The sequence below is a fragment of the Chionomys nivalis genome, chromosome 2 (assembly GCF_950005125.1).
Source record: "Chionomys nivalis chromosome 2, mChiNiv1.1, whole genome shotgun sequence".
Taxonomy (NCBI): domain Eukaryota; kingdom Metazoa; phylum Chordata; class Mammalia; order Rodentia; family Cricetidae; genus Chionomys; species Chionomys nivalis.
In genome coordinates, this window is record NC_080087.1 from 31,081,881 (window position 1) to 31,101,365 (window position 19,485).

General features: G+C 42.2%; 1 protein-coding gene across 1 annotated transcript; it reads right to left on the reverse strand.

Annotated features, from left to right (window-relative positions):
- Positions 1-5,364: 5,364 nt before the first annotated feature.
- On the reverse strand, positions 5,365-6,827 carry LOC130869520 (heterogeneous nuclear ribonucleoprotein A3-like). Its single transcript, XM_057761759.1, has one exon. It carries the CDS (start codon positions 6,823-6,825, stop codon positions 5,752-5,754), a length of 1,074 nt encoding a protein of 357 aa, XP_057617742.1. The 5' UTR covers positions 6,826-6,827; the 3' UTR covers positions 5,365-5,751.
- Positions 6,828-19,485: the final 12,658 nt, after the last annotated feature.

Below are 19,485 nucleotides of genomic sequence, written 5' to 3' on the forward strand. Positions count from 1 at the left end.
CATTTAAATAAGACTCCAATGAAGACTTTAAAATGATTAATTTTATGTCAAATAAAGCAAAAGTAGAAACTGAATCCTTTGCAACTAGCCACATTTAGGTTGAAAGTTTTAGATAATCAACTTTAAAATGTTCAAGAAAATACAATTCTAAAGTTTGGCCCTTAAAACTCAAAAGCGGAAATACTGACAGCCCCCACTCTGCCTCTTTCCAGTCCCCACCCCCAACATTGTAACCCAGACTGTTTGTCCACATCTGCAGTACAGTGGCACAGGCGTTGTTGCCAGGAAGTAACAAGCAGTTTCCTGAGCCAAGAGTCCAGAAAGCATTTGTATTTATATGGCTGTGAGAATTTCTTCATTTGAAAACATACAATAATTTATGTATAGTACAATATTACCTAAATACCCAAAGGATATTTTGAATGGAAATCCAAAAATGTCCTCAAATATTGGGTTCTATTGTTATGGAACAATCCTTCTGTATACTGTGTGAATATATGTCACTGTGATTGGTTTAAGAAACAAGCTGGCTGGTCAATAGCTGAACAGGATAAAGCTAGGCAAGAAAGCCAAACTGAGAATGATAGGATGAGGAAGAGAGGAGTCAAGAGAGATGCCAGCCAGAAGCCAAGAAAGCAGGATGTTTAGAAAATAAGCTAACAAGACATGAGTCACGTGGCAAAGCATAGATAGGAAAGACAGGTTCATTTAAATGTAAGAGCTAGCTAGTAGCAAGCCTGAGCTATTGGTCAAGCATTTACAATTAATATTAAGACTCAAAGTGACTATCTGAGAGCAGATATGGGATAGGGAAACTCCGCCTACATTCTGTGTGTTTGTGGACGATGTTCGCACAGGAACTCCAGGACTTCCCTCCCTAGACTTTGTATGTTTAGTACCTTACCCCAGTTCTTCCAACTTATTAGTAAGTTCTTAAGGTCAATTATTTAGTTTCTCTGAGCCTCGAGATCCCCATTCACAAAACAGGAGAACTGATACCACTTCACAGTATTTCAAGGGAAGTTAAAGGAGAGAGTTGGGGAGCATTTGGCAAAGTGCTTGCCTGGGGTTGCCATTCAGTACTGGTTGCTAATGTGTTATGCCAAGGAAATTATCTATAAACGTCTTCTCTCTCTCTCTCTCTCTCTCTCTCTCTCTCTCTCTCTCTCTCTCCCCCCCCCCTTTTACCTCTCTCTCATAAACACACACACACACAGAGAGAGAGAGAGAGAGAGAGAGAGAGAGAGAGAGAGAGAGAGAGAGAGAGAGAGACAGAGTTAGTTGACTGACTGTGGATACTGTCTACAGAAGAGAAAAAGCAATATCTTTTCTTCACCCACGACAAGGCTCACAGCTGACACCCCAGCTTAAGATTGATTTATGAAAGGAGAAGGAACAAATTTTCTTAAGTGCTGTTTTACGTAGCACTAAAGCACACAGAAATGAAGCCTAAAGACCACAAGAGAAACTGTGGATTGCTATGCTAGGTATTAATGGCCAATGAACAGTCATAGAGAAGCATGACTGACCACATAGGGAAGATGGCCTAATGGTGATATATATATATATATATATATATATATATATATATATATATACATATATATGTAGTATTTTTATGTATGTATATATATTCTCAAATAGATTCTTATTGTGTTTTTATTAATTATCTTATTGTTGCACAAGGTAGGGAGTTTCATGACATTTCCATACATGCAAAGGATCATATTCACCCCCTCTATTACCCTCTCTTATCCCCTCCTTCATTCTTGATAGCTCCTCTACTATTTTCATATCCTCTCCTTATATCCCAGATTACATACATGGTATAAAATGCTTGATACTCAGCCTAATAAGTCTGGCTTATTAATTTAGTATGATGATCTCTAGATCCACCCATTTTTTTCAAATGGCGTAATTCCATTCCTTATGGCTACATAAAACTCCATTTTGCATAAAGCCCCTGGTCAATTATTTAGTTTCTCTGAGCCTCCAGATCCCCATTCATAAAATACAGGAGATAATAGCACTCTGCAGCATTTCAAGTAAAATTTTCTTTGTTCATTGATGGACTCTAGGTTGATTCTACAACTTGGCTATTGTGTCTAGAGTAGTAATAAACTTTGGTGTAACTGTATACTCGGGAGACTTTGATTTCTTCACCTCTTTTCTTTTTCTTTTTGAGGCAAATCTCAGAAATTCACAGCAGTTCTCTTCTTAGCTTTGTGGGGAACCTCCACAGAGTTCCCTAATAGTGATACTAATTTACATGCCCACCAGCAGTGTGGAAATGACTTTCTCTCCCTTCCCCACACCATCTCCACTAGCGTTGGATATTTTCTGGATGAAAGATATTCTAACTGGAATGAGATGGGAATCTCAATGTAGCTTTGCATTTTTAATTTGCATTTCCCTGAAGGCTAAAGATACTGAATAATTTTTCAAGTATGTCTATGGTCATTTGCATATCTTCATTTGAAAATAGACTATCACTTAAAGATGGGGCAATATAACCTAACAGCATGCTCTCCCAAAGAGAAATACAAAATAATGCCTCAAGATGCTGGAATTGGACATGTGCTGCATAAATACATGCTGTGTCTAGGGAAGAGTTAATAATCTCTTCTTTCACTGTCCGACTGATAAGACCCACCTGTAGGACCTGAGACCAGCCTCAATCTTCCACTCACCAAGCACTGGGTACAGATGGCTCAGGACAACACTCCAGGGAGAAGAGAATGTCAAGAAGAAGAAGAAGCACAAGGCCACGTCCTTTCTGCACTAGCTTTAACATTAAGAGGACATATTTGATTCCCTCCATCCATTCCATCCCTGGCTGCTTGTTTTCTTTCTAGCATCACAATACCAAATATATTTACCTCTGTTTTACAGAGTCATGAGATACGAGGTGTTCGCTCAACCTGTAACTGTCCTGGAAGGAAGGAAGACACTCTTAAGACAGACACTTGTGCCCCTCACAATGACCACAAGATTACTGACACAGTGGTCCCCTAAGAATTAAAATTTCCTCAGGAGTCTTATGCTGGAAGAAAAAAGGGGGGCTTTGTCTATAAAGCCAATTAACCAAGAATAGCTTGTCTCCCAGGAAGAGGTTTCACAGTGCTGACCACTTCTCAGACTATGGAAGAGAGTCTGTAGCTAGATGGTGAATGATGGGTGAGACCACTTCTTGACCAGGACTGCCTAGTTATGCTTGTCTCTTGGCCTCTATTTAAACCTAAACCCTCTATTAGGACCCTGAAGATAAACTTGGGGTCCTTGTTTACTCCTCCCTCTACATGACCAGGTGACAGAGGATGGTGTGTTCAACTCACTGTCCTGTTTTCATTCAGCCCAGGATCCCCAGCCAGGGGAATGGTGACATCCAGAGTTAAAGTGGATTTTTCTATCTGAAGTAGCCTAACCTTGACAATCTTCACAAAACACAAACAGTCTTTCACAGGTATGCCCAGTGTCCCCTAGGTAATCTTGGATCCCATTAGGTTGACAATCAATGCTAACCATCACACAGCATAATAAAAAGCAGTTTCACTGCCCTAAAACTCCTCTGTGCCCCATGTATTCATTTTCTACTCTTTGACCACTAATAATCAGTTTTTATGTGTCTCCATAATTTTGCCTTTTCCAGAATATCATATATTAGAAACATATGGATGAACTTCTTTCAATTAGTAGTATGTATTTTAATTTCTCCCATGTCTTTTTATGGCTTATATCTGGAAATCCCATAACTAATTTATCGGTATCACCTTCTGAAAGATCCTTTAGTTTAAGCCTGAGCAGTTATGGATAGTACAGGTTTTCATAGACATTAGTATTCAACTTCATTGGATCCAATATTAGTTGATTTTCTATTCTTGTGACAAAGCATCAAAACCAAGGCAACTTTCAGAAGGAAGGCTTTATTTGGTACTTATAAGAGTCCATGACCAATAGGAAGTCATGGCAGCAGGCAGGCATGGCAGTGGGAACAGCTGAGAGCTTACATTTTGAACCACAAATAGGAAACAGAGAAAGAATCACCTTGGAATGATATGTGACTTTTGTTGAAACCTCAGAACCCACCCCCCAGTGAGGTACCTTCTCTAACAAGACCATGACTCCTGAGCCTCCCCTTCCTAAACAGGGCCACAAACTGGGGACCAACTATCAAAATGCTTGGACTATGGGGGCAGCTCTCCCAACCCACCACAGACAACCACTAAGGACTACTGACTCCTGTTATGCACGGTAGGAGTATGTTTAATATTGTAATAACCACCAAACTGCCTTCCAAAGTGACTGTGCTGTTCTGTGTGTTCACGAGCGCTGAAATGCTGACAACGAGCGCTCCAGATTCAGGCCATTCTGATAGGTATGGCAACTCACTGTTGCTCTAGCTGCATTCCCCAGGTGACTTGCAATTGGACAATATATTAGTTAATTTTCTATTGCTGTGATGGATTTCCTTGTATGTTTATATGTTTATATTTCTTTTGTAAGTTTTCTTTTCTTTTTTTCTTTTTTTTTGGGGGGGGGGGCGCGTTTGGAGACAGGGTTTCCTCTGTAGCTTTGGAGCCTGTCCCGGAACTAGCTCTTATAGATCAGGCTGGTCTCGAACTCACAGAGATCCATCTGCTTCTGCCTCCCAAGTGTTGGGATTAAAGGTGTGCACCACCACAGAGGTATCACTTAAAACTTTTGCTACATTTTTTCCAGTTTTTTTTTTTTGTCTTGTTTTGTTTTATTTTTTATCATTGAGTCTTGAGAGTCCTTTACATATTTGGGATAATCAGCCTTTAGGGGATATGAGGTATTTTTTTGTCAATATTTTCTTCAAGTCAGTAGCCTATTTTTTTTCATTCTTAAAATTGTCCTTTGGAAAGGAAAGAAAACTAATTTTAGTGAAGTTCCATTTATTACTTCTTTCACGAATTGTGTATTTGATGCTTCATCTGAAACATCATCGCTAAACCCTTTGGATTTTCTTCTGTGGTATCATCTAACATTTTTATGGGTTTGTATTGTATGTAGGTCTGTGATCCACTTTTGTTTGTGCTTTGTGAAGTGGGACAGACTCATGTCAGATTCATCTTTTTTTTTTTTTTTTTTTGCAAGTAGGTGTTGAGGTGTTGCTTATTTTCTCTGTTGTATTTCCTTTGTTGAAGATCAATGGACTATGTTTTTGCTGGTCCATTTCTGGACTTGATACTCCAATCCACTGATATATTTATTGACCCATTTTTCCAATCCCATTGTCTGATTACAATAGCTTTACATTAAAGCTTTTGTTTGCTTGACTGTTTTGGAGACATGGCTTCATATAGACAAGACTGGCCTTGAATTTATTTTATTTTTTTTTTTTTGAAAAGTTAAAAATTCCTTAATTTTTTATTCCTGGTACCACTACCACAATTTACAGGGCAATATACCTGATGTAATGAAAAGAAAAAGAAAGACAAAGCTACAACAGATAAAAGACCTCAGGAATGTACATCTAATTGACACTACATTGCATTAATCAATAGCTGCACTTTTTGCAAACTGTGGCTCTGACAGTCCTGAACAAGAAGGGCCTCCTGTTTAAGCTGCGGTAACTTTTCTGACTATGGATCATCGCTCCTTCTGTGGCAGATTTTTACAGTTCCTCTAATGCATTTAGGACGACTGTCTCAAAGTAACCTGCAGCTTTCCTGACAACTCCTCGCTCTCTCTCCTGCTAAGAACTGTAGCCCTTTTCTGCTGTTTTTTTTAAAACCTTCTGCTACCATATCCACCACTTCCACCACCTGATCCATAGCCACCACCATAGGGACTGCCTGAGCTTCTTCCACCAAAACTGCCCCCTTTCATGGGTCCATAATTTGATTGCTGTTGTCCACTATAATTTCCAAAGTCATTATAGTTCCCACCACCATAGTTACCTCCACCAAAATTTCCTCCTTCATTGTAACCGTCATATCCTCCTCCTCCACCACCACCATATCCACCACCTTGGTTTCCATAGCCTGGTCCACCACCACCATAGCCTCCTCTACTGCTGTAACCAGGACCACCACCATAGTTGCCACCATCACCTCCAAATCCATTATATCCACCATCACCACCTCCATAACTACCTCTGCTGCCACCACCTCCACCACCATAGCCTCCTCTTCCACCAAAGTTTCCACCACGACCAAAATTACCTCCACCACCTCCAAAGTTCCCTCCACGACCCATAAAATTGCCAGATCCACCTCCACGGCCTCTCTGTGATCCAGCAGACTGCATCTCTTGTTTAGAAAGGGCCTTTTTCACTTCACAATTATGCCCATTAATAGTGTGGTATTTCTGAACAACAATTTTATCAACTGTGTCATGGTCATCAAAAGTCACAAAAGCAAATCCTCTCTTTTTCCCACTCTGCCTGTCTTCCATAACTTCTATGGTTTCAATCTTGCCATACTTTTCAAAGTAGTCTCTCAGGTTGTACTCTTCTGTATCCTCTTTAATACCACCAACAAAGATTTTCTTCACTGTTAAATGGGCACCAGGCTTTACAGAATCCTCTCTAGAAACGGCTCTCTTTGGTTCCACCACACGCCCATCAACTTTGTGTGGCCGAGCACACATTGCAGCATCCACCTCTTCAACACAAGAGTAGGTCACAAAACCAAAGCCCCTGGAACGTTTTGTTTGGGGATCTCTCATTACCACACAATCTGTAAGTGTGCCCCATTTCTCAAAATGTTCTCTTAAGCTATCATCTGTGGTTTCAAAGCTCAGACCACCAATAAACAGTTTCCTCAACTGTTCTGGTTCCTTTGGATCATGGCCCTCCATTTTGAGACTGGACTCGCCTCTTCCAACTCGAGTTCAATATGGGACTGGCCTTGAATTTATTATGTAGTCATAGTTGACCTTGACCTTCTGATCTTCCTGCTTCTAACCCTTGAATGCTGGAATTACAAGCATGTTCCACCAACACTCAGCTTTATGCAGCACTAGGGATCTAATCCACAGCACACTATCTACTGAGCTACACCCCAGTCCTCCACTGACCTCCTGTTTACTTTTACCAGTAATAATTACCTAATTACTTTAACTTTATAATAATGTGTAACATAAATTTTAATTGCTCTTAGTCAATAAAAACCTAGAGTCAGATATTAAGGGGTGAAAGCTGAAAAATCAGAGAAGCAAAGCAACCAGCCCCTAGTTCTTAGCTCTACAAAATCCTCAGACTGAATGGGGTATCCTATCTCTACAAGTCCTCAGACTGAGTGCTGTCTCTATGAAACATCAGACTGAATCCTGAACTCCTGTCTCCTCCAGTTTTATATTCCTCTCTCCATCCAGCCTTATCATTTCCAGTCTCCACCTCCCTAATGCTAGGATTAAAGGTGTGAGCCACCACTGCTTGGCTTTGTTTCTTTTTTAGATTGATTCAACTTCTCGTAACCCAGAGTGGCCTTGAACTCACAGAGATCCAAGTGCCTCTGTCTCTTGAGTGCTGGGATTAGTGTGTACCACCACTGCCTGGCCTCTATGGCTAACTAGTGTGGCTAGCTCCACACTCCGATCTTCAGGCAAACTTTATTTGTTAAACCACAAACAAAATATCACCTCAGTAAGGTGTTTTTGTTTTGTTTGTTTGCTTATTTTATTCAAATCAGGGTCTCGTGTAACCTAGAATAGCCTTGACTTTGCTGTGTAGCCAAGAATGATCTTGAATTTTTGATCCTTCTGCCTATATTGCCCCCCTTGAGTACCTTGTAGGCATATGCCACCCTGTCCAGTATAACATGCTGAAATCTTCAGACTTCATGCAAGCTATGCAAGTGATCTACCAACTGAGCTACCTCTCTAGGCCTACAGTAAATTTTAAAGTAAGAAGTCTTCCAACTTCATTCTTTTCCTTCAATGTTATGTTGACTTTCCTGAGTTCTCGGTTTTTTGACACCCATGAAATAAACAACTTACTAGGTTCCTAGAAATCTTTCTCTCCATGTTTTCCATTAATCTGTGGGGCTGTAGGGTTTTTTCCCTGTTGACAGAGGTTTCTGTCCCACCAGGTCCCACCATTGTTTAGTCCCAAATAAACACACAGAGGTCTACATTAAATATAAACTGATTGGCCTATTAGCTCAGGCTTCTTATTAACTCTTATAACTTATATTAGCTCATAATTCTTGTCTCTGTTAGCCATGTGGCTTGGTACCTTTTTTGGCTAGGCAGTCACATCTTGCTTCCTCAGTGGCTGGGTCACAACTCCAGACTGAGCTTTCCTTTCCCAGAATTCTCATTGCCCCGCCTCTACTTCCTGCCTGGCTACTGGCCAATCAGTGTTTTATTAAAATATGATTGACAGGGTACAAGTCATTGTCCCACAGCATTTCTTCTGATAAATGACTCAATCAATGATCTCCCTTTCAGAAAAAGAGCTTATGGAGAGTAACACAGTACCAGATTACAATGTTAAAACTCCTGATAAATAGAATATTCCAAAGAAAAGGTCCTCTGCAGCCAATAAGAGAAAGTCGGCCTCATCACCTCCCAGTCTCAGAAACCCAATAAGATGAACCCATAAATAGGTAGAGTGTGTACATCAATGCCAAGGTAGAGTAAGAGGGGATCAGAGGAAAGTCAAGGCTAGGAGGCCTCTTCCCTGGGAGGAAGGAGAATAAGGGAGGGCTGGGAATGGACTGGGAAGCTTGTGTCTCTAAGGGACTTGACTATGACTTTGCAATTCCAGTTTTATGTCTCCTCTTTTCAATTTTCTCAGTAGCAACAGTGGCAGATAGCTGAGAGCTTGGTCACAGCTGAGGAATTAATGTCTATGTTTACTGGTTTTTTAAAAGATTTTTAGGGAGAAAAATAGACCTTGCTTATTAACTGTGAAAGGGAAGTTGCTCAAATAATTACCCCCGCATTCCTGCTTTGTTGGTAAAGCTCTAAAGATGGAGGGAGTCTCTGATTAAACTGTTACCTGCAAGAGATGCTCTCTCACCTAGACCACGTGAGTCAGAGACTGACTTCCCCCAAAAGGCACAAGAATCGCCTCCCTGGTGCATGTTCCCCCACCCTGGACCATTTTTAACTCGATGATTTTCCAGCCTCACATAGTTATGGAATAGATACTCTTTTCCTTATAAATGAAGTGGATCTGGACTTTGATGTCGAATAGCAATGAAGAAAGTTATTAACAAAGATGAGATTATGCTTAATGATTCACCTTTGATTTTTATCCTCTGATTTCTGTTAGTGCTTCTGAAGGGAAACAGATGGGGCCAAACTCATCACAACCAGCATTTACTTAAGTTGCTTCAAAGGAAGAGGCGTCTTTGTTGCAGTGGATTGGTTGGAACCCTGTTTAGCTTCCATTTCCTGCTAATGGACCCTCTGTTTTTTATTTTACAATTGGGATTTTGTTTTCTATTTTGCAGTTGAGATTCAAATTCCATATTTCACTTTGATGTATTTGCAAAGGATTCAAGTTGTCTGTTGTTTCCTTTCAGTGTGATATTAAGATCTCGGTCTATGCCTTTCTTCCAGGTACTTAATAATTTTTCAAATCGATAACTTTGTTCTACGCGCAGAGGTTTATGGGGGGGGGGGGGAGGCTGGAACAAGACGAAGGGGATGAGTTGTTCCTGAGATGAGAAAGCTCCCAGGCATCTAGAAGAAGTTTGAGGCAAATTAGGAAAAAGCAGGTTGGGAGGAGTCTGCAGCTGTGGGTGGCAGACTCGAGAGGCTGCTCTCAACCTGACATGTTTCAGATCTTCTGACACGGTCATGCAAGCAACAGAAACTTATATGGTTTTTAGTCTCCCAGGTAGCAGGGAAAAGATGATGTGGGAGGACGAGGGGGGAAAAATGAGTTTCTCAGTTTTTTATTTAAATTACTTTCGAGCTAGTTCTAGAACGTGGTGTGGTTGATCAACTGCTCAGTTCACAAGGGCTCACATTGCCTGACTCCTCCACAGCAGGGCCAAAGCTTCCCGAGGACTCGTTCTAACCAGATCTCTGCTCAGCTCTCTCAGATAATTGTGTGGAGGGACTGGTCTGTGTGGCCGTAGTGTTCATGGCCTGAGACGAACACCCCCATACCTCTAGTGAGAACGTCAGATGAAGAAACACAAAAGGAAAGATACTTCAGGAAGTCTACTAATGGGCAAAACATTGTGCCAGGCCCCTCTACCCTGACGGGGACAGCATACACAGGGTGGCAGAAGCCTTCCCAGAGGAGATGACAGCTCACAGTCCATTGAAAAGGTGGACAAGAAGTCGTTCGGGGAAAGGAAACACGGGTGACAGTCTCGGCTGTGTGTTTCCCAGATGTAAAAATATGCTATAGAAAAGCGAGGTTTGGAAAAGAGAGGCTGTCACAAAGCTCCATGGAGGCTGTGTGGATTTCATTCTGGAACAGATGGGACACCATTGTCAGCGTAATAAAGAGGAATCGTTCTGGGTTTGTGTTAACAGAGTCTCTGCTGGGCGTAGCCTACATTGACTCCAGTCAGGGCTAGCTGGCTGGGATAAAAAGCGCAGTGGAACCCCTGTATATAAGAGAACCAAAGAGCATATAAGACTCAGGAGATATTTATAAGAAAGGGAGAGGCCAGAGGAGCTGGTGAGCTGGATGGAGGCGGTGAGTAAAAGCCAGGGCACTGGCCTCAATGGTATGATTTGGGGCTCAGAACAAGAGTGTCAAAGAGGAGGAAGGAGGGGACTAAGAGGCACAAGTGCCCACAGTTTGGATGGGATGCATTTCACCAGTGGGAATATCCCTCGGACCCTTCACTGCCCCTGGGATGGCTTGTCTTGCCCGTTGGACACTGCAACGGGAGAGCTGGCCCTGCCCCATGGGGGAGCTGGCTTCCCCACACTTGGGAGAGATGGCCCCCATGGCATGGACTTAGGAAAGCCAGCTCCACACCTCACCTGAGGGGTGCTATCCCAGTGTACCAGACCAGTCAACTCAGCTACCACCCAGACCCACATCCTGGGCCTTCAACTGGCTCACCCTAACATCTACCACATATGTGACCAGCTAGAGTGTGTGAAGGTCCCGAGGAACAGTAACTGCGGGATCTCCATGACTTGAGCCACAGAAGAAGGTCTGAGAGGAGTTTTGGTGAGGGTCCAGTGATGATGGTGTGCCAGAGGCCTTGAACCACACCAATGACTCCACACAGTGAACATTTTATGGGTGCAGCTGATTGGACAAAAGGGTATACTGCTTGATACACCACAGTACCCAATGTCACTAGAATGAGAGAAGAGGCACTGGGGTGACAAAGGAGCAAAGGGTGTGTGTGTGTGTGTGTTGTTGTTGTTGTTGTTGTTGTTGTTGTTTTTAATTGATTTGGGAGGTTCCTTTGGGGGAATACTGCAGGGAGGAGAGGATATGCATGAAGGGATTGGGAGGTGAGTGGGACTGAGGTGCATGATATGAAATTTCCAAAGAATCAATAAAGAAATATGTCTAAAACAGAAATATCTTTTGGACAACTGATACAGAAAAGTAGAATTCAATTAGAAAGATACATTTGGGTGCTACTGGGGTGTGGAAGTCGCCCATGAGGATACATGGACCCCTCAGTATGTAAGAGGCTTTGGAAAAGAAATATAAAAAAGACCAGGCAGATGAGCAAAATGAAAGCCTTGCAAGCCCTGTAGACCCTGGATCCTAGCCTGAGTGAAGTGGCCCAGGCAGAGCCCAGAGCTCAGAGACTAGTGAAACTGGGAATTCAGAAGAGCACAGGGAATTAGACTGCAGCTTAGAGAAGCCCAGTGCTGGAGGCAAGTCAAAGAGTGTGCACATGAGTGTGCAAGAGAGAGAGAGAGAAATTCTGAGTGTACCATGTCATTTCTTGCCTAGAGAAAGGTTTTAGCCAGCATTCACAAAGTTGAATCTTCAGCACTGAAAAAGAAAATTACTACATAATACATGCACATTTATCTGTATCTATCCACGTGTTTAATGTTCTTTTACTTCCTGTTCAGTAGGAACTCTGGGTCTAATATCATTCTCATGTAAAGTAGCAAATGCTAGTATATGTGGTCCAGGAATTGATACTCTTGGTGTATGTGGTCCAGGGGTTGATACTCCTGGTGCATGTGGTCCAGGGGTTGATACTCCTGGTGCATGTGGTCCAGGGGCTGATACTCCTGGTGTATGTGGTCCAGGGGTTGATACTCCTGGTGTATGTGGTCCAGGAATTGATACTCCTGGTGTATGTGGTTCCGGGGTTGATACTCTTGGTGTATGTGGTCCAGGGGTTGATACTCCTGGTGCATGTGGTTCAGGGGTTGATACTCTTGGTGTATGTGGTTCCGGGGTTGATACTCCTGGTGTATGTGGTTCCGGGGTTGATACTCCTGGTGTATGTGGTCCAGGGGTTGATACTCCTGGTGCATGTGGTCCAGGAGTTGATACTCCTGGTGCATGTGGTCCAGGAGTTGATACTTCTGGTGTATGTGGTTCAGGGGTGACATTCCTGGAGCATGTGTTCTCGGAATCCACCCTTGCAGTGTATGTGGCCTGGGAACCAGTACTCCAGTCACGCCACCATACATCAGAAGCTTCACTGGAATTTGTCCCTTTGTTCTCTAGAAACCCTACCACATGGACATTTTTGCACCGCCTCTAATCAAGTGTCAGGGAAACTGAGTCAGAAATGCTCTCTAGTCTGTCCAAAACCTCCTGCTGATAGCTATACAGCTGGAATGTGGTTCTAGGAATTTGTGGCAGGTACTGGGACTAGAACCAGGGTCTTGCATATGATAAACATGTGCTCTACCACTAAGACACACAAGCCTATTTCTTCCAAATCTGTCTGAAGCTTAAGTACTGATGCCCTGAGGTGAGGGGACAGCTTTGTGTGGAGACTTCTTAGAGATCTGTTTCCCTGTCAGTGAAATGTCATGACTGGGCTGGGAGGCCTCAAACTCAGATGTATTTGGTACAATTTGCAGTTAAGACCCAAATGGCCAGCTGCAGAAAACAACCACCGACAGTCAGAGCACGTAAAAATCCATCTATTTGAATTCTTGCCCCTTTAACTTCCATCTATACACATGAGCACATAATCCTATTCTTTCTCAACACTATTTAAGTCTAGAAGGAAGTGGGTTGATTTTAGCACCGTAAGTGGCTGGCTCAGCAAGTTGAAGTCTTTACACTTAACACCTTTCCTTGGCGGTTTCAGAAGAATGCATCCAATAAAGACTTTTAGAAATTGTTTTCTTTATATCAGCATTCTTAGAATACTTAAATTTAAATATTTTCTGGGCATGGCATGGTGACTTGCAATTTCAGAGCTTGGAGTGCTAAGGCATAAAGTTCAAGGCCACCTTGGGCTCCATAGTGAGTTCTGGGAAAGCCTGGGCTACACAGTAGCAAGATGTTTTGTTGTTGTTATTGTTGTTGTTGTTGTTTTAAAAAGTCCTCTGGTTTCAATGCCCAGCACAGCATAAAACAAACATACTGATGGAAGTCTTGGTTCCATAGTGAGTCTGAGGCTAGCCTAAGCTATATGAAACCCTGTCTCAAAAAGTAAATAAATAAATAATTTACCTTTTAACTTTCTTCTGCTCTGCAGTGTGCAATAGTGAATACTTCTGAGTATTTTGCTGGTAAGTTGTCGTGAGATGAACACGCCCAGGTTACCAGCACCTAAGTGACTGAATCTTTTGGAGAATTATTTGTTCTTTGTTCTCATGGTTATAAAGCTTACTTGGTAATTCAACTCTCTACCTCGGAGTGAATTTAGAAGGGCTAGCTAATTATAGCTTTACATGTAAAACACTTTGACAAACTCAAAGTAGGTAGAGAGCTTCTTAAATTGATTATAATGTCACATGGTTTCTACTGAAATTATTTCACCTGGGAGAATGTCAAACTGTCCTCATTAGCAGATCACAGAAGAAATGTGTTTGAAATTCAGCTTAACAGAGACTTGTGAATTTTTAAACTAGTGACGGCTTGTTACCTGAAATATTCCTGTTTAGATTCTTCAAGTCAACCCCCTTCCCCCTCCACTGTAGCCTCCCCCTTTCCTTTCCTCCAGCAATGAAAAGCTCTGTGCTGGAAATAAAACTGGTTGCCCCACCACAACCTCCATGGACTGTGAGTTGGTCCTGACCTCAAATGCCACAGGTCCCCAGCCTTAATTCCTGGTTTGCACACATCCTTAACACTGCTGTGTAGAGTGCCACATGCAGGTTCAAAGTCCATCCATCTTGAGGCTGCCTTTTGTAGCCTGGAAGGTTAAGGCTTGAAACAGCTCAGGTGGGCAAAGCTCAAGAGTGATGCAAGAAAGCAGCTAGTAAGGCTGGAGAGATGGTTCAGTGGTTAAGAGCACTGGCTGCTCTTCTACAGGTCCTGAGTTCAATTCCCAGCAACCGCATGGTGGCTCGCAATCATCTCTAGTGGGGTCTGATGCCCTCTTCTGACTTAAAGGCATGCATGCAGATAGAGCACTCAAGTAAATAAATAAATCTTCTGGAAGAGAGAGAGGGAGGGAGGGAGGGAGGAAGGAAGGAAGGAAACTGGTGCATCTCCTACCTTAATGGGTAGGATGGGATAAAGAAATGAGCCTCCTGAAACAGACCAATGATGAAACAGAGTCCCTGTCATAAACTGCAAGGAGACAGAATTCCCAAGTCCAAAGTCAATGGTAGGCTGGGAAGTTGGTCCAATGAATAAAGTGGTTGGCTTGCAAGCATGAGAACCTTGGTTTAGCCCCCAGAGCCCATATTAAAAAGCCAGGCAAGGTCATGCATGTTTGCAGTCCCAAGCACTGGAAAGGCAGAGATTGGCAGATTCCTGGGGCTTGCTAACCAGATAGCTGAATCTGCTTGAGGAGCTTTCAAAAACACAAAACATGAACGGAGCCCGAGGGATGACATCTGAGGCTGTCTTCTGGTCTCTACACTCATGAGTACACAGATGCACATGTACCCCTCCCACATACACACGTGTCCATGTTACATCAGGCATCATAGGATAAAGATAAGCTAAAGAATAATGACACTCCTCGAGGCACATGAAGAAGGTCTCCTTCGCACTATTCAATTTTGTCGTTTGTATCCATAATCTAACAGAGACTATCTGGAGTGACTCTTTCCTTTTCTGTTATGCTTTGAATGTGAATTGTTCCCCACAGTCTCATGTGTTTAAATGCTTGGTCCCAGTTAATAGCGCTGTTTTGGGAGAAGCTAAAAAAAAAAAAAAAAAAAAAAAAACTCTTGAAACAATAACATGATTTGAAATAATAGTCAATATAGATCACTATTTCTGGGGAATTGTGGAGACTGTTGAACATGGGACCTGGCTGCCAGATACCAGGCCATAAGGGAAAGACTTGAGGCTTATAGGCCAGTTTGCTTCTTACCCAACTTCTCTGCTTCCTAGTTCTTGAATATGTAAAGAGTTCCAGCTACACAGTCCTGCCTCCCTGAACACCACCGTGCTTTCCTTGTTGTATGGATTGTACTGTCTCAAAATAAATCCCCGCTCCGAATTTAAAACTTGCTTTTGTCAGATATTCTGTCCCTCATTTTTCTTAAGCCAGGGGGCTCTCACTATAGACCAGGTGAGTCTTGAACTCACAGAAATCTACCTGCCTTTGTCTCTCAAGTGTTGAGATTAAAGACGAGTACCACCACACAGCACTAACACACTTTGTACTTTGTTCGTTTCTTTCTTTTCTCTTTTTCTTTTTTTTTCGAGGGGGGGGGGAGAGTTGCTTTTTCAAGACAAGGTTTCTTTGTGTAGACCAGGCTGTCCTGGAACCCAGTCTGTAGAGAGCGCAGGCTGGGCTCCAACTCAGAGATCCGCCTACCTCTGGCTGCCAAGTGCTGGGATTAATGGCATGTGCCACCACTGCCTGGATCATTTGTTTCTTTTGGTGTAGCTCTGGCACAAACACGATTTTAAAGTTATTTTGATCAATCAGGTCATTGACATAACCTCAGGGGATTTATTTTTCTTTTGCTTCCCATCTGAAAAGATTACAATACTTTGCTTTGGATTCTGACTTGTAGGCCACCTACCATGTGTTGCTTGCCTTTCTAAGAATGTTAGTTCTTTGGAAAGCAGAAACAACATCTTTAAAAAAATAAGAATTTATTAGTTAAAAGCTCTTTAAAACAGCAACATGGTTTGGAACAAAAGCCAATACATATCATAAACATTTATAATCTAATAACTGGAAGTAACCATCACATGTAAGGATTCAGATATGTAGTTACAGCAGCTCCCATGTTCAGCCAAAGCCTATGACCGAGGGCTTGTGCTGTTGACTTCAGTGCTTTCTGCCGGCCTATTTCACTTGGTTTTAACATCTTTAAGTTTGTTTCTTCCCTTCTGTATTCCATATGAAACTTGGTTTTGGCATTGATCTCAAGGTAAATTCAAAACAAGGCTACTTTGGATAGTAGGCCAGACATTCACCTGACTCTTTTGGAGAGGAGATTCCACAACCAAAAAGCAGACTGCCAGTGTTTCTCCTGCTAATGGAACTCTTCACCTGCTTGATCTATATCAACTACCAGCCAGCTATTTCTATCTTAGGTTGTCTAGTTGGTATAAGGCACAGATAAGCTTGCTTAGGAAAGAACTCTCTCAAACAACTGTGTAACTCTTAACCATTTATTAATGTCCCCTCTATGTAAACACCTTTCCCTAAGGAACACAGCCTTATGTTACATTTCCTGAGATGCCCAAGGTGCCATCCAGAGCAGAGTGCTAATGGTTATGTGTTAATTAGGTGATTGTTTGTAGAGATGTTATACAAGTCTGTCCACTGTTGCAGAAAACCAACAAAACTGCTATCTAACGACGTCAGGATGAGCAACGCTGGTCCTCTCAGCATCCTAATCCTGGTCTCTTCAACTGACACCCACTCTCCATCTCTCTTTTCCAGAGACCTGTTTCCCCAGGATAGCTATCAGGATCATTGCACAGAAGTAGTCCCCTACAAAACACCTTAGATTATATTCTTGTACTCCACATCAACCAGTTTGTACCATCTCAAGAAAATATCTTACAGTGACAATTATTCTCTTAGCAGAGTAGAACACCCCTCCTTGGGCAATTCTTGTGAGCCACATGAATGGGGGAAATAAGGAAGCTACTTGAGGATGCCTGTAAATGGGTGAGGGAGGGATGTCATTGACCTTCTCAGACAAAGGACTCTTTATGAATCCTGAATACTGGTATTACTGAGTATTTCAGATGCAAAATATGCACATATCTGTTTTGTTCATTAAGATGTCTGTTCAACCAAGCGTAGGGCACCTCATTTAAATAATTATCTAATGGAGTATGTCCCACTTCTATGCCGAGTCTTAAGGGTGTTCAACCAGGAGACTCTCTAGCATGCTTAGGGATGTGTGTAAATTAAAAGATGTGGAGAATGAACAGGAGGACGTCCAGCTTTGGGAGAGTGGTCAAAGCTAGGTCAATAACACCAGGAACTAACAGCACACCCTAGCAGAAATCTGAACACGCCCTCAGATGCACAGAGGGACCTGCGTGGAGACCACTATTAGAGGATTGCCCTTGCTGATCTTCCAGAGCTGAGCACTTCCTGTTTGTCTCACCTTGAAAATATCCCTAAGGACCCTTTTTCATTAATGAATCTGAAAACGAAGCCAAACAACCAAACTTGCCTATCTCTAACTGCTCAGCTTACATAACGCGTTTCTCACCCAGGTTTGAGGAGAGTCTCATCTTTCAACAAGAGAATAATAACCCGATTTAATGAAAAGAGAAGAAGAAATTAGATGTTGTCTGTGCTGTAATTTGGTGCTGATATTTTTCACAACAATCCCCAAGCAGAAAATTCAGTGTGGATTTCTGCAAGTTGCCAATTTTCAAGGGTCCCTTTGTTGCCAGTATGTTGTTGTTCATTTTCATAATAAATGTGTTTGGGGAATTTAGGTTAGTTTAGAAAATAATTCTGGTAAGTCAAAATACTTGCTGGATGCACCAGATGAGATTTATGTACTGAATAAGCACATACTTAATATCAACCATATTAAAAAAAAAAAAAAAAACCCAAAGGCACAGGGGACTGACCCCAACCCTGCTCCATGGCTACCCAGTCTAATGGGGACAGAAACATATATAAACATCATATATAAAAGCACAGGATGTGGTCTCATGACATGTGTTTAATAATTCTTCTAGAAAGGCCAGAGGAGGCTGGCAAGATGGTTTCTACCATCTTTAGATGGTGGAAATACCCTACTTAAACCGTGCTGAAACTGTTTCTGCAACGCCAGTCAGTTATCACATGTTTAACTTCAGATGAGGAGCTGATGCTGGGGATGTGGCTCAGACCATTCAGGGTATATGAGACCCTGGTTTAAATCCACAATAAAAGAAAAAATAATATAAAATTAAAGAGTAGGTAGAATATATTCATTATTTTGTTTTATTTTAAGGATCTATTCCTGGAGCTCTTTGAGCATCTTGGTTTTCAAAGAGGAAAATGAAGCTCCCCAAGGCAACAGGAAACTTTGCCACAAGGTACATGCTCCTTGTGATTGCCACCCAACTCATTGCTCCCTCCTAATACAAACTGCAGATTTGGTACTTAGGTTTAGGACCTTTGTCAGCAGGTGGTTGGCTGCTTCCAAAGGCAGCCACTTCTCTGACTAATGGGACTACTAAACTTCAGATCCTCCCAGACCAACAGCTTCTATTGAAAGCTGAAAGAACACCTCTAACCTTACACAGCCTTTGTGAGGTTCCTTCTATTTGAGTGAGTGACTGTAGCTGGTCTTTCTCAATTAGGACCACCAGCCCACAAATAATGACACAGAGACTTGCTACTGATTATGAGAGCTTGGCCTTAGCTTAGGGTTGTCCCCAACTAGCTCTTACAGCTCAAATTAACCTGCTTTTATTAACCTACATTTTGCCACATGACTTTTACCTTTCCTCAGTACACACTTCCTACTTGCTCCAAGTCTTCTGGTGAAATCAGAAAGCCTAGATTATTCAATTTCCTCCTCTCTATCCCCAGAAATCCCACCTATCCTCTCCCGACTAGCTATTGGCCATTCAACTCTTTATTACAGCAGTCACAACAACACATCTTTACAGAGTGTACAAATATCCCACGATAGGTAAGTACATCTTCTTCATTAGCATCATTTTCTAGTTACAGGTTCTCTAGGTTATGACTTAAATTGTGTTGTTACTGGAATAATACTCCATGGCACTGGCACTCTTAAAATTATCTCAGATATCATTAAGGTCTTACGGCTCATCCTCTTGGTGTTCTTAAAGAAAGGTGCCCCTAGGTAAGCCTGGTATCATAAACCTCAGCATCTGGGGAAACTGAAGCCAGAGGCTAGTAAGTTCAAATCTTGGTTGGGCTATACAGTGAATACAAGCGCAGCCTGGGCTACTTCATGAGCCCCTGTCTTGATATTAAAAAATAAGAAAAGGAATGAAGATATAGCTCAGTAGCAGGGTGTTCG